This window comes from Oryctolagus cuniculus, chromosome X (genome assembly GCF_964237555.1).
Source record: "Oryctolagus cuniculus chromosome X, mOryCun1.1, whole genome shotgun sequence".
NCBI lineage: Eukaryota > Metazoa > Chordata > Mammalia > Lagomorpha > Leporidae > Oryctolagus > Oryctolagus cuniculus.
In genome coordinates this window covers 1,715,004-1,729,297 of record NC_091453.1, presented here as the reverse complement: position 1 = coordinate 1,729,297, position 14,294 = coordinate 1,715,004, and the positions used below count along the sequence as shown (strand labels likewise).

At 43.1% G+C, this 14,294-nt stretch overlaps 1 protein-coding gene across 2 annotated transcripts in view; it reads left to right on the top strand.

Moving 5' to 3' along the window:
* Nucleotides 1–14,294, top strand: part of ACE2 (angiotensin converting enzyme 2) — a 46,790-nt gene that overhangs the window by 441 nt on the left and 32,055 nt on the right. For both annotated transcript variants that reach the window (XM_051826945.2, XM_002719845.5), the window contains exons 2-3: nucleotides 349–620; nucleotides 9,355–9,513. In XM_051826945.2, the coding sequence (XP_051682905.2) occupies nucleotides 435–620; nucleotides 9,355–9,513 (345 nt within the window). In that variant the 5' untranslated portion in view covers nucleotides 349–434. The remainder of the gene's footprint in view (nucleotides 1–348; nucleotides 621–9,354; nucleotides 9,514–14,294) is intronic.

The window sequence follows — 14,294 nt, the reverse complement described above, 5'->3', positions numbered from 1 at the left end:
TCATAGAATTGTTTGAAAACATATAAATGGCAACATTACTCCCATGATTCCTAATTCTGGGTCTCTGGATACTGTAAAATCACAACACTTTCAGTGTATCTTTAACAGATTTTTAGGGACATATTAACAAAATGTACAAGTTTTGATTTGGCTGTAATGTTCTAAGAGAACTAAATTTCTCTAGGATTAATGAATAACGTTTCTTTATTTAATTTACTTAAAAAAATCTTTCTAAAATCTGTTTGCATATCTGTCCTCTCCAGGATGAACTTAACTTTCTATTGGTTCAGCAGATTGTTTACGGTTTTCTTCTTTTTTTTTTTTTTTTTTTTTGTCTTCCCTTTTCAGTGCCCAACCCAAGTTCAAAGGCTGATGAGAGAGCAAAACTCCAGGGAAAGTCACTCAGTGGATGGGATCTTGGTGCACCGGGAAAGATGTCAGGTTCTTCCTGGCTCCTTCTCAGCCTTGTGGCTGTCACTGCTGCTCAGTCTACCATCGAGGAACTGGCCAAGACATTTTTGGAGAAGTTTAACCAGGAAGCTGAAGACCTGTCTTATCAAAGTGCACTTGCTTCTTGGGATTATAACACCAATATTACCGAAGAGAATGTCCAAAAGATGGTGAGTTTTCATGGTTACATGGGGCTCTTTTTGTTTCTTAAAGATTATATAAAACTGAAAATAGAAATCAAACAAATGCTCTGAGCTATGAGGCTGGATGTTTGCCTCTGCATCTCTGATTCTGGAGTCCCAGATGACTAAATTTAATTGACCTTGGGGTTCATTTGGAAAGTTTTTATGAAATAATTCACTGGTCTCCAGATTCTAGGAAACAAGTGACTATGCTTTATAACGTTACCACCATAATTCTCAAAGACTTTATGGAAATGTCATAAGTTATTGAGTTAATAATTTCCTCTTGCCCAAAGTGTCAACAAGAATATCTGAAGATTTTCTACAAATGATCCATTAAAACTGAATAAATTAAACTGGAGGCTTAGTGAAAGAACTAGGTAGTAATTAAGCTACTCATGGGTAGGGTGAGTCTGGACTTGGGAATTCCTTCTCTTATTGTCACGGAGCTCTGAGGGACTCTCAAAGGTCACAGCAGAGCCCTCCAAGAAAAACTGTAATTAAACAAGTTTGGAAAAATCTCAGAACATTCTGGGACTGTGAGATGCTTTATTTGACAAGTGCAAAGATTTAAGAATTTTTTTTTCTCCGCCATAAGATTATGGGTTACTTCTCTTGATAGGGAGATAAGACATGAGCCTACCTGTGTAGGAAGGGCCAGAGAAAAAATGAGAATTTCTGTGTAGTGGAATGAGGAAAATGTAGAAGCAAGCCAGCAATTACATATCTAAAGTCTTGCTCTTCAATAACCTTGTTGGGTGGGTCTTTTGTGAGATTGAATGAGGGAAGAAATGTAGTAACAAGCTATCATTTACATATCAAAAGTCTTATCGCTGTTAATAACCTGGTTGGTTGCATCCCAGCCCTCTCCCTAAGGGCAGTTTAGGGGAATCTGAACTGCCCTGCACTAAAGGGGCTGTCAGGAAGCTCTGGGAGGAATTCTAGCAATTCTAAACCCAGGAAGCCCTCCAGCCAGGAGACCGGCCAGACAGCCCGGCAGGAGAGGGCCCATGCCCGAGTGTGTGAAACTCCAGCTGCCTTCAGACTGGGCTCCCAGCTCTTTACTGAGATGCCCACCTGATTTGTCAGATGTGTGCTCTTCATTATCTCTTTTCATTAAACTGTTCCTCAATATTCACTTGAAAAAAAAAAAAAAAGGAAGACCGAAAACAAGAAAAAAGAACTTCTCTCACAGATGCCAAAGAAATACCCTCTAAACTTGATAGCTGGAAAATTGCACATTATTTGAGAAAAGGTCTTTTTGTGGTACTGGTTCAGCAATACTTTCCTACAAATAGGTAGTTGGGAAAGTTTTTTTTTTTTCCCAAATGGTTAGTGCGTTGCATATTTAAATTAAATTATTCACGGAACAGATCAAATCTGAGACTTACTGTGTTATTCGAAATTCCCCCCAAAGAGATTATTTTTTCTGTTTTTCTAAAATTCAAGGAACCTAGAGAGTTTTTGACAGGCCAATATTGTCAGAAGAGGTCTTGTTTCCTCACACTTTGGCCTTACCTCTCTTCATCTCTTCGTGTTGGCTTTCTTCGCAATTGTGAGTTGATTTCTGTTGGAGGTGACTGCAGTGTATTGTGTGTCTGCCTGCATTTTCTGCTGAATACTTCATGAACAGTGATGAAGAGTACACTAGCGTCAAGCCTCAGGTGTGGAGCCAGACTGTCCGCATCTAAATCCTGCTTCCACTGCTCGTTAGCTAGGTGAACTTGAGCTACTTCATTAGACTCCCTGGGCCTTAGTTTTTACAGCTCTGAAAAAGAAAATAGCACCCCTACCTGTCTCAGAGGGCTCCTGTGAAGATCGAATTGATACACAAAACCACCACAATGGAGCTTTATCTGTGTGTGCACACAAGAACACTAAGACATTGCCATTAGTGTGATGGGGAGTTAGGACTTTTAAAGAGACGTAACTGTTCTGTTGAGATCTGGATGCTAAGAATGTGTATTATGGGATGAGATGTAGTGATGTGTGCCAAAACCGTCTTTGGATCATTACAACACTCACTTTTCGATTGTACCAGTAGAGTAGAGCAAAACTCAGAAATGAAAGAGTGTTAAGCTATTAAGTGTGGCTAGACTGGAAGAAAGTCCAAGCTTTTTAAGGAAGAAGTGAGAATATTTGGGGCAGGCATTGTGGCATAGCAGGTAAAACTATTTCCTGCAATGCTGGTGGGATGCCAGTTACTGTCCCAGCTGCTCTACTTCCGATCCAGCTCCCTGCTAATGGCCTGGGAAAGCAGCAGAAGATGGCCCAAGTGCTTGAGCCCCTGCACCAATGCGAGAGACCCAGATGAAGGTCCTGGCTCCTGGCTTCGGCCTGGCCCAGCCCCCGGCCATTGTGGCCATCTGGGGAGTGAGCCAGCAGATGGAAGATTTCCCTCTGTCTCTCCCTCTTTCTTTAACTCTGACTTTCAAATCAATAATTTTTTTTAAAGAAAAAGTGAGAATATTTAAGTCTAAGAAGACAGCAAGGGTCCCAACACCTCCTTCCTCAGGCAGTAGTGGAGGCTGCATTAACGCACTTAAGTGCTGCTGTGGGTTTACCTGCAGAGGGAGACAATGGCAGCAATGGCTTCTACTCTCATTGAGATCCCCTGGTTCAGTGGACACCATGGCAGGGTCTACCAAAAGTAACAAGCTGAGCAGGCCGCTGAGATACAAAGGTAGGGAATGCAGTGTAGGGTGGTCACATATACGTGTCTGATACAGTAAGTGTGCACTCGGGGACCAGACAACCAGCCTCTGCTCAAATCCTAGCTCTGAATCTTTTAATTTTTTTTTTTTAAATTTGTCAGGTTAGAAAGGAGAGAGAGAGAGAGCTTTCATCTGCTAGTTCACTCCTCCAAACACTTGGGCCATCTTCTGCTGCTTTCCCAATTGTATTAGCAGGCAGCTGGATGGGAAGCGGAGCAGCTGGGACTTGAACCTGCACCCATATGAGATGCTGGCATCCCATGGAGTAGCTTTACCCTGCTATGCCACAATGCTGGCCCCCAGCTCTAAATTTTTTTTAAAGATTTATTTATTGGAAAGGCAGAGTTAGAGAGAGAGGGAGAGACAGAGAGAGAGAGAGAGAGAGAGAGACCTTCCATCTGCGGTTCATTCCCCAGATGGCAGTAATGGCCAGGGCTCGGCCAGGCCGTAGCCAGGAACCAGGAGCTTCTTTCAGGTCTCCCAGTGGGTGGCAGGGCCCAAACACTTAGGCCATCTTGCACTGCTTTCCCAAGTGCATCAGCAGGGAGTTGGATCGGAAGTGGAACAGCCAGCACTCAAGCTGGCGTCATATGAGATGCCAGCATCATAGGCAGCAGCTTTGCCTGCAGGCTACATCGCTGGCCCCTAGCTCTGAATCTTGTAAGCTGAAGATTTTGAGCAAGTTTCTTAACTTCCTTGTGACCCATTTTCCTCATCTGTAAGATGAAGATTATTAACATAATACTAGTGATATATACTATACAAGATTACTAAGTTTAGTGAAGGTGTTTGGCACGAATACATACGCACAGAACTCATTTTCAAAAAGTTCGTGGAAAATGAGTATTATGAAAAAATTGGGCATGAATTTCGATGCTCTTTTAACTCTATTTAACATAAACTTTATGCAGTCCCCTCGTGTGTGTGTGTGTGTGTGTGTGTGAGAGAGAGAGAGAGAGAGAGAGAGAGAGACTTCATATCGTGTCTGGCACTTAACCTTCTCTATATCAACATTGAAAACAATAATACTATCATTCCTTCTGGAGAGCCCATAGTTTCAATACTATCTCCAGTGGGAAGAAGTTCTAAAGTAAAGATTCAGTTGAAAAAAATCTGAGCTCCTTCTGAGATTCAAGGACCAGCTGCTGGAGGAACATGAAGGTGGGGCAATGCAGTTCCCAGAAACAGTCACGGGGTTCTTCTCTTTCTTCTTGGCCTGCGGGCAGCAAAGAACCCAGGGTCAGGAATTAAGAAATATCAACCTCGGTCTGTATATCTGAAACTGTCCTGCACAAAGGGGAGAATTTGTTCCCATACATTTGTATACTATTGACTTCACCCTATGTTTTATCCTGGGCCAGCATCCGTTTTTATAAGGCACATTGACTCACTAAGTTAGCAACAGTGTGGGTTTATTTTAATGAGACTATCTGGTGATCTAGTGTATCTTCTTTGGGGTTAACTAGAAATGAATTTCTTGGACATTGAAAATGACTTGCTCTATACTCCCCAGTCTCTAACATTTGTTGAACAATAATCCACTCATAATTGAACATAAGTAAAATGTTAGCAATTACCATTAATATTCTTAGGACCACATAGTGTTTTGTTTTTGTTTTTGTTTTTGTTTTTGTTTTTGGTATGGCTCTTTCAGTTTACTACAGGAAGGAGGAAACTAGTCCAACTAGTCCAAGTTAAAAGCGGACCCCAAATGGTTACATCATACAAGCTGTGAGGTTTTTAAACTTGTGACAAGGGACAGAAGGGCATTTCTACTCATTGCAAGGGAATCCTCACTTAAGTTTCTCTGAGCCACAGCACTTAGCCCGTGAACCTTCAGCTGATCGTCCTTAGCCAGTCCAGTCTCTGCCAGGAACTGGCGTATGCTCTTGCGCTGGTTGCCCTGTAGCTGAATTACTTCTCCATATTCTGGACGCTCAATTGCAGTACCATTGCAGGCAGATTTCTTCTTAAATGCCTTCACCGTTTTTTTTTTTTTTAAATCATAATCATCAGTGATCCCTTGGACAGTAGTAAGGGTCCTCCTGCCATTTCTCTGTTGAATTCTTAGATGGATATAATCCTCAGTGCCAGCAGGAAGCAGGTCATCACCCTTACTTGCATCAGGAAGGGGGTCAAGAGAGGAGGTTCTAGATAGTGGGCATACGATACGAGTCCTTTTCCTCCGTGGAAACGGCCTGTGGAAGGCTGCGGAGGGAGAAGGCGGCGGGGGGTGGGGGGTGGGGGTGGGTGGGTGTAGTGTCGGAAAGCGAGGGTGCTCGAGGGGGAGGCTGCCCAGTTCTCAGCAGCTGCGCAGTGACTGGGGCACACATAAAATTTCTACTCTTGGTTTTCTGATAGGTTTATTACCTCACAGAAGTTTTGCAAACTATTTACAGTTTTTATGTCATAAACGTGTTTTTCGCAGAACATTAGTACATAGACAATTGTTTAGAAAACAAACTCGCACTCCCATATGGGATGCAGGCATCCCGAGCAGTGGCTTAGCCCACAGTGCCAGAACGCCAGCCTCTGCTGGACCATTTTTGTGCCTGGAGAGAGCAAGAGGAAATAGAAGAGGCGACCTGTTCACTGCTGCAGTATTTGGCAGTAACTACTAAAGCTGCCCCAAACACCAGTCCACACAGCCGAAGTATTGAGGGTGGAAGGTCTCTAGGAACACTTTGTAAATATTTCTTGCCAAGTTACCGGAGGCTGGGAAGAGAGAGCAGAAGGCACTCACTTATTCTTTGGCTGGTCTCTAGGGCTTCTTCAGGCTTCTGTTGCTGGGGCCACAGATTCCTCAGGTATCCCCTGTAAATCTAATCCTATTTCTATTTTGGATTCATATTCCCATTTAGCTTCCTGTTCCTCTTTTAGATTTCAGAACCTAGTCTTCTGTCTCTAGGCCCAGAGCCTCAATGAACTCTGAGCAGGGTAGTTCTGAGCCACTTTCTCTACCTAAGGAAGAAGGCCAACTTAATCCTGGTTTTTAATGAGTCTGTCCCATACTTCCTGACACATAAATATCTATACACAGGTGTAGGAGTGGAGGAAGATCACCATGCTGCAAGTACAGTGGAATTCAGAAGTGAGCACTTTTTTCCCATGACAAAATATAGAAAAAATTAAAATATTAAAAAATTTAAATTTTAGGTTATTAAACCTAACATCTAAAATGAAGAAAAGAAATGGACATTGGTGCAGCCTGGCTTCAGCCTGGCACAGACACAAGTATTGCAGGCATTTGGGAAGTGAACCACCTGATGGGAGAGTTCTGTCTATCTGCCTTTCAAATAAATAAAATAAAGAAGATAAAGAAAATAATTTTGAATCCTAAAATAGAGGCTGGAATTCATATTCACATGTCCTAGGTTAGCTACTTTATTGAATAGAATAAATGTTATTTATTTATTTACTTAGAGAGGGAGATATCATCCTATCTGTTTGTTCACTACCCAAATGCTCACAATGACTGTGACTGGGCTGGGGCTGAAGCTAAGAGTTGAGAACTTGATCCAGGTCTCCCACATGGATGGCAGGGACCTAATAACTTGAGCTGCCACCTGCTGCCTCACAGGATGCATGTTAGCAGGAAGCTGGAATCAGGACTGGAGCCAGAATTCAACCCAGGCACTCCGATATGGAATGTGGGCATCTTAACCAACGTCCTAAACACTGTGCTAACCATCCCACACTCCCGAGAATAAGTGTGTTTTTAAAATACACAAATATGGGGATATTTTAAAATGTAGTCAAGGTAGCTTTCATCTTTGAACCTGCTGTGACTTTGAGAGCTCTATCTGGAAACTGAACCAGCAATGGGACCTGAGGGTGCAGGTTTTCTTGGGATCTTGTCGAATTCCAAGGTACTGGATGAATGCTAAGGTTCCCTGCAGTTTTTCATTTTCTGTCATCAGGGAACTCTCACACCTATAGGAGAAGTGATTTAGAGGTTGCTGAAAGAATATCATCGGTCTAGGGGTGGTGGCCTATAGGAAAAGAGAAAATGAGAGATCAGTATTTTATTTTATTTTTATAGAAAGCTTTTATTTAATAAATATAAATTTCATAAGTACAACTTTTGTATTATAGTGGTTCTTCCCACCATGCCCACTCTCCCACCCCCAAACCATCCCACCTCCTACTCCCTCTCCCATCCCATTCTTAAGATTCATTTTTAATTATCTTTATATACAGATCAACTCTATACTAAGTAAAGATTTCAACAGACTGCACCCACACAGACACACAAAGTATAAAGCACTGTTTGAAGACTAGTTTGACCGTTAATTCTCATAGTTCAATACATTAAGGACAGAGGTCCTACATGGGGAGCAAGTGCACAGTGACTCCTGTTGTTGGTTTAACAATAGACATTCTTATTTATGAAGTCAATGATCACCCGAGGCTCATGTCATGAGCTGCCAAAGTTATGGAAACCTCTTGAGGCCACAAACTCCAACATTATTTAGACAAGGCTGTAATCAATGTGGAAGGTCTCCTAGCTACTGGTTCACTCCGCAGATGGCCACAATGGCTGGAGCTGGGCTGATCCAAAGCCAGGAGCCAAGAGCTTCTTCCAGGTCTCCCATGCAGGTGCAGGGGCCCAAGGACTTGGGCCATCTTCTACTGCTTTCCCAGGCCACAACAGAGAGCTGGATCAGAAGTGAAGCAGCTGGGACTGGAACCAGTGCCCACATGGGATGCTGGCACTGCCGGCGGTGGGTTTACCTGCTACGCCACAGCGCTGACTCCATGGGGGAATTTTTTATCTCATGGGGTTGTTAAGAAGATATGAATAATGAGGTAAATTCTTTGCAAAGTGTTCTACATTCATCCAACTCCTACCTACTTTAAGGTCCGTCTTAAGGCCCACATCTTCTCTGAGGACTTGGCCAAATTTTGTCACCTGCGTAAGTTCTCCTTCTTATAAAAGAAACTGCTTGGTCCACCCATAGCTTATACATTGTTATATACTCTTATGCTTCATTAATGAGACATTTATAATGCGTATGTTCTCTGACAAAATTGTAAGCAACTTGAGGACAAAGACTTTTTCTCTACAAGTAGGAAAATAAAATTTATTGAAAGCTGAGGATGTGTCAAGCACTCTGGTAAGCATTTTATTATTTTTTAATTCTAATCCTTACAACAATATTTTGAGTTGAATCTCTTTGCTAACTCTCATTTTTCAGATAAGGTAACTGGCTCAGAGAGGTGAAGTGATTTGCCCAAGGTCACACAGCTAGTCAAGGTGTCTGACTCCAAGAATGGAGATTTTACTAGCCTTATATGCTGCCTTTTCTGCGTGAGCTATAGCAATAGTATCTGCCAAGTAGTTGCTCATTTGATCTTTGATAAATGGAAGTGAATTTGTGCATTGAGAGAAGACTATACTAGAGTAGTCTGGAAATGCCTGCCTTCCTACCGAAATTCAAGATGGGGGAAATGTGTGTCCTGGCTTCATGATTTGCACTGGTAAAAAAATCACCATGACTACAAGATGGCCATATTTGGAGCAGCATTCTTTTGGGATCATAGTTTAAGATCAGAATCCCTGTAGCAGATCGGGGCACCTAGGAGCTTATTGTGGACTGGCTCTCATCTCTCATGAGTCCCATCATCAGGAGGGGCTGTATTCCTATTATGTCCACTCTGAGCTTTCCTGGGTTCTCTTTTAGAGCATTCGTGCTTGATTCTTTGGCCAGCTCACCCACGTCACAGCACTAATTCCATAAATTGCAGGGCCCCTAATGTGAATTATCTGTGAGAATTTACTTCCAGTTCTGGGGACAGGACCCCTGGGAAAACTAGGCACTGGGCCAAAAAGAGAGAGTGACCAAGAGTGGCCTGGTCACTCTTAACCTAAACCTTGACCTTGAGCAAAGTAGAGAACTAAGCCACTCAGGAAACATTAGATGTTGCACCAGATGTTCTTTGGACTATATTTCTGCTCCGTTCAAGCAGTGCTATTGCAACTTCGAGTCTATTTTTTGTCATTTCAGAATGATGCTGAGGCCAAATGGTCTGCCTTTTATGAAGAACAGTCCAAGCTTGCCAAAACGTATCCGTCACAAGAAGTTCAGAATCTCACAGTCAAGCGTCAACTGCAGGCCCTTCAGCAGAGTGGGTCATCAGCGCTCTCAGCAGACAAGAGCAAACAAGTATGCTTATGAACATTTCAGTACTGATCCCAAGAGATGAAATGTTTAGGAAGTATTAAACATTAATATCACCCATAGCTGCTTCCTTTATCTGCAAAGATAGCAATACTGACTTTAGAAAGAACTCTGCCCAGGTAGGGTGACCATATCATTTGTCATCCAAACTGGAATCGTTTTGATAGTGAATGGGGACACTGGAAATAATTACATTCAGACACAATATTAAATTGGGATTGTCCCTAGCCTTGTGGTGGGTATGGACACCCCACGCAGAGGTCACCTTCCAGGGAGGATCTGACAGCCTAAAAGAACATTCTTTGTCTAGGAAGGCACTTCAGAAAGTTTGGCAGAGATTAGAATTAAAAGATAATTTTATTTCCGTGTCAACATTTCTTTGAAATCTGTGTATAATTTTTTTCATACTATGCATTTCCCATGAACCTCTGAAAAGCCCTTTGTCTGCCAGTGATTCTTGTCTACTCCCCTGCCCAGAGACATTTGACAATGCCTGAAGACATTTGTAGCCACTGTGGCTGAGAAATGCTGTCAGCATCTAGTGGGTAGGGATGTTCCTGAACATTCTGCAATGAACAGCATAGCCAACAACAAAACATTATGTTGTCTCAAGTGTCAATAATTTGCAAGTGTGAGAAGCCTCATATGTTGTTCAGTTCTTCCCCCTTTCATTCTTGGTTGTCCTCTGCAATTTCTTTTTTTTTTTTTTTTAAGATTTTTATTTATTTGAAAGGCAGAGTTACAGAGAGAGAGAGAGAGGGAGAGACAGAGAGAGAGAGAGAAAACCATCTGCTGGTTCATTCCCCAGATGTCTGCAATGGCTAGAGCTACACCGATCCAGTGCCAGGAGCTTCTTCCGGGTCTCCCATGCAGGTGCAGGGGCCCAAGGACTTGGGCCATCTTCTACTGCTTTCCCAGGCCATAACAGAGAGCTGGATGGGAAGTGGAGCAGCTGGGACTCAAAACGGCGCCCATATGGGATGCCGGCACTGCAGACGTCGGCTTTACCTGCTACGCCACAGCGCCAGCCCCTGCAGTTTCTTTAAACAGTCATTAACAGCCTCAGGTCAGGCTACTTCAGGGATGCCCTCCAGTTGATGGAACATTGACTCCCCATTGAGTGTGAAATGTCTTAGCTCCTCTTGGCTCCACTTTCTGGTGCCCAGCTGCTCTTTCCCACAGTGGTCTCTAAATGAAGGCAGCTGATTTTTAAAAACTGCTTGAGTCTTTCTTTCTCCAGGCTAACCATGTTTCAGGCAGTCAGCTTCCCCCTCTGCAGTGCTTTCGAGTTCCCTCAGCAGTCCTGGTTGCTGTGTTTTCGTCATCAGTAACCTTGAAGTGAATACAGCACTCCCGGTGGCTTCTGCTCTGTGAGGAGGGGATCAGGAGGCTAGCACACATGCTGTGCTGTACATCTAAGGCAGTCTAGGCCTGTATGAGGGGACTTCAAGAAGCTCATGGAAAAATGGAAATAAAAGACACATTTATCTTGGTGTCAACAATTTTTTGAAATTCATGCATGGTTTTTTCACAATAAGTACCTTTTATGAGGTTTTTGAAGACCTCCATGTTAGATTTTTTTTTTTTTTTTTGACAGGCAGAGTGGACAGTGAGAGAGAGAGACAGAGAGAAAGGTCTTCCTTTTTGCCGTTGGTTCACCCTCCAATGGCCGCCGTGGCCGGCGCGCTGCGGCCGGCGCACCGCGCTGATCCGATGGCAGGAGCCAGGAACCAGGTGCTTTTCCTGGTCTCCCATGGGGTGCAGGGCCCAAGCACCTGGGCCATCCTCCACTGCACTCCCTGGCCACAGCAGAGGGCTGGCCTGGAAGAGGGGCAACCGGGACAGAATCCGGCGCCCCGACCGGGACTAGAACCTGGTGTGCCGGCGCCGCTAGGCGGAGGATTAGCCTAGTGAGCCGCGGCGCCGGCCTTTTTTTTTTTTTTTTTTTTTTTGTAGCTAAATGCCATGGTTGGCTCATAGCAACTTCACTGTCAAGGAAATATCCAAATCTCACCCACCAACATTGCTCTAATATAGTGCCTTTTAAATTGTATTCTTAGATATTTTATGCAAATTCAAAAACCCTGTTAAAATAGCATCTCACATCCCATCCCTGCAGGTTAGGACCCAGCAAGCTCTCTTCTGCAAAGGGAGAGATAGTATCTTCAGTTTTGTGGGCCATATTGTCTGTGTCACAACTCGGCAACTCTGCACTGTAGCGGGCGGTCTGCCAAAGCTAATATAGAAATGAATGACTGGCTGTGTTCCAGCAAAACTTTACCCAAACAGGCAGAAGACAGGGTTTGGTCTGCAGACCATAGCTTGCAGAAGACCCCTGATAAAGCCTATTGAAATACTTTTATCTAAAATATTTCGCTATTTAACCTCAAAATCTTCTTCCTCAGTTGCTTCTCCTTTGGAACTGTGTATATTCTAGTCTACATTTATAAAAATAAAAATACACGATAAGGACAAAGATAAAAAAGCCATATGGTGTGTATCTTTCTACAAGTTGATATTTATTATTCCACATTCTTCTGTCCAATTATCCAGCTAGTTATTAATCTACTTTAATTTATTCCTTCTACGTCTCTGCATGTTTCTCATAAGGATGCCATGAGAAACTTTGCCCCCTTCCAATCTAGGCAGCCTGGTCTGGCCTAGAGGAAACCTGGACAGTTGATGTTTAAAAGATCCCCAGATAATTCTAATGTGCAGCTAGGACTGAAAAAAACCACTGAAATGCATGTAAGAATTGGACGTGCTGGGGAAAAGGAGGGACTCAAGGGTACATGGACTAAGTGGAAAGGAAGCTTGAAGAGGCAGGTAGAGAAAGAGACTATGAGGGGTTTTGTTGCAAGGTAAGGAATTGATATTTATTGTTTTGGACTGCAGGATCGTGTGGAAATTTTACACAAAGAATTTATTTCAAAAGCCAAAGAATAGCGAAAGAGGGAAAGTAGAAGGGGAAACACATCCTGATTCCAGAGTTTTTTAAAACATGTGTGGGAGAAAACTAGTCCTTTCTGTCTCTCTCCTTCCCCTTTTTTCTTCCTTCTTCCCTCTTCCTTTATTTCCAGTCCATTGCAGATCAATACTTGGTTAATTGATTATATGCTTAACTGACATGGAAATATCAACTTGTTTCAAAAAGTTTATTATCATCTATTCTTTCAAATCATGTGCATATCAAAAGATGGGAACCTAGGGGCCACTGTTGTGGCATAGCTGGTAAAGCTGCTGCCTATAATGCCAGCACCCCATATGGGCTCAGGTGCAAGTCCCAGCTATTCCATTTCCAATCAAGCTCCCTGCCAATTACCTGGGAAAAACAGGGAGCATGGCCCAAGTGTTTGGGTCCCTGCCATCCATGTGGGAGACCCAGATGAAGCTCCTAGCTCCTGGCTCAGCCCTGGCTGTTGCAGCCATCTGGGGAGTGAACCAGTGGATGGAAAATCTCTTTCTCTCCCTCTCTCTGTAACTCTGACTTCCAAATAAATAAATAATTTTTTTTAAAAAAAAGATGCAAACAAACCATCTTCTGTCTTGTACTGTGGCCACACTGAAACCAGGAGCCAGGAACTCCACCCAGGTCTCCCACATGGGTGGCAGGGGCCCAAGTACTTGAGCCATCATTTGTTGCCTACCAGGATGTGCATTAACAGGAAGCTGGATCAGAAGTGGAGCAGCCGGGACTGAAACTGGCACTATGATAAGGGATGTTGGCATCACAAGTGGTGGATGAACCTGCTGCATCACAACGCCAGACCCTAGATTGAACGAGTAGCATTGCGTTACTCTGTTACCTTTACTTCCTTTTACCTACACGGTAAAGTTTAAACTCTTTTGCGCAGATGGTCCCTAATGATCTGCACCTGCTTACTTCTCCTTCCTCTTCCTTCCACTTCTCCCAGTGAACACCATCACTCTGGTTTCAGTCAACATCTTATCACCACCTGAAATTGCCTTGTCTTTTCCAACCTCCTGCTATCATTTAGGTACTACCCTCTAACTCCCTTCTCTACCTGGCTAATTCAAGATGGTTTTTTACTAAGAATGATTTATTTACTTGAAAGACAAAGTGACGGAGACAGAGAGAGAAAAACAGACAGATTTTTCTATTTACTGGCTCACTCCTTAAATGTTCACAACAGCCAGGGCCAGGCCAGGCCGAAATAAAGAGCCAGGAAGTCCACCCTGGTCTCCCCTAAAGGTGACAAAAACACAAGTACTTGTGTCATCATCTACTACCTTCCAGGATGCTGGATCAGAAGCAGAGGTGGGACTAGATCCCAAGGACTTTGATAGCTGCTGTACCACAATGTCTGTCCCCAAGCATGGCACTCAATGTTTCCCCCTCTTCTGAATCTACAGGTTATTACCACTTTTTTGTGACAATTATATCATTTGTCACTCTTAGTTACTGATTTCATGGCTCCCTTATCGTCCAATGATTTTGGTATTCATGAGGGCCAGTGACATGTTCATTTCAGAATTATCAGAGCATAGGACATTGTAGAAGCTGAATAAATGCTGACTGAAACAGTGCACTTTTCTGTATATGTGCAGATGAGCAAAATGGGGCTTTGATAGATCTGTTTCTATCAGTTCTTGATTTTTGGTGGATCTTGTATACATATTTTTATGTGTTATTAAGGACTTTGTGCTGCTTGAGAGTGAAGAAACAAATGAAATATTCCCTGTCTACATGCACAAAAGTATTTGGCAAAGAAGATGTGGAATTCTGTAATTTGGGGCAACAAAAA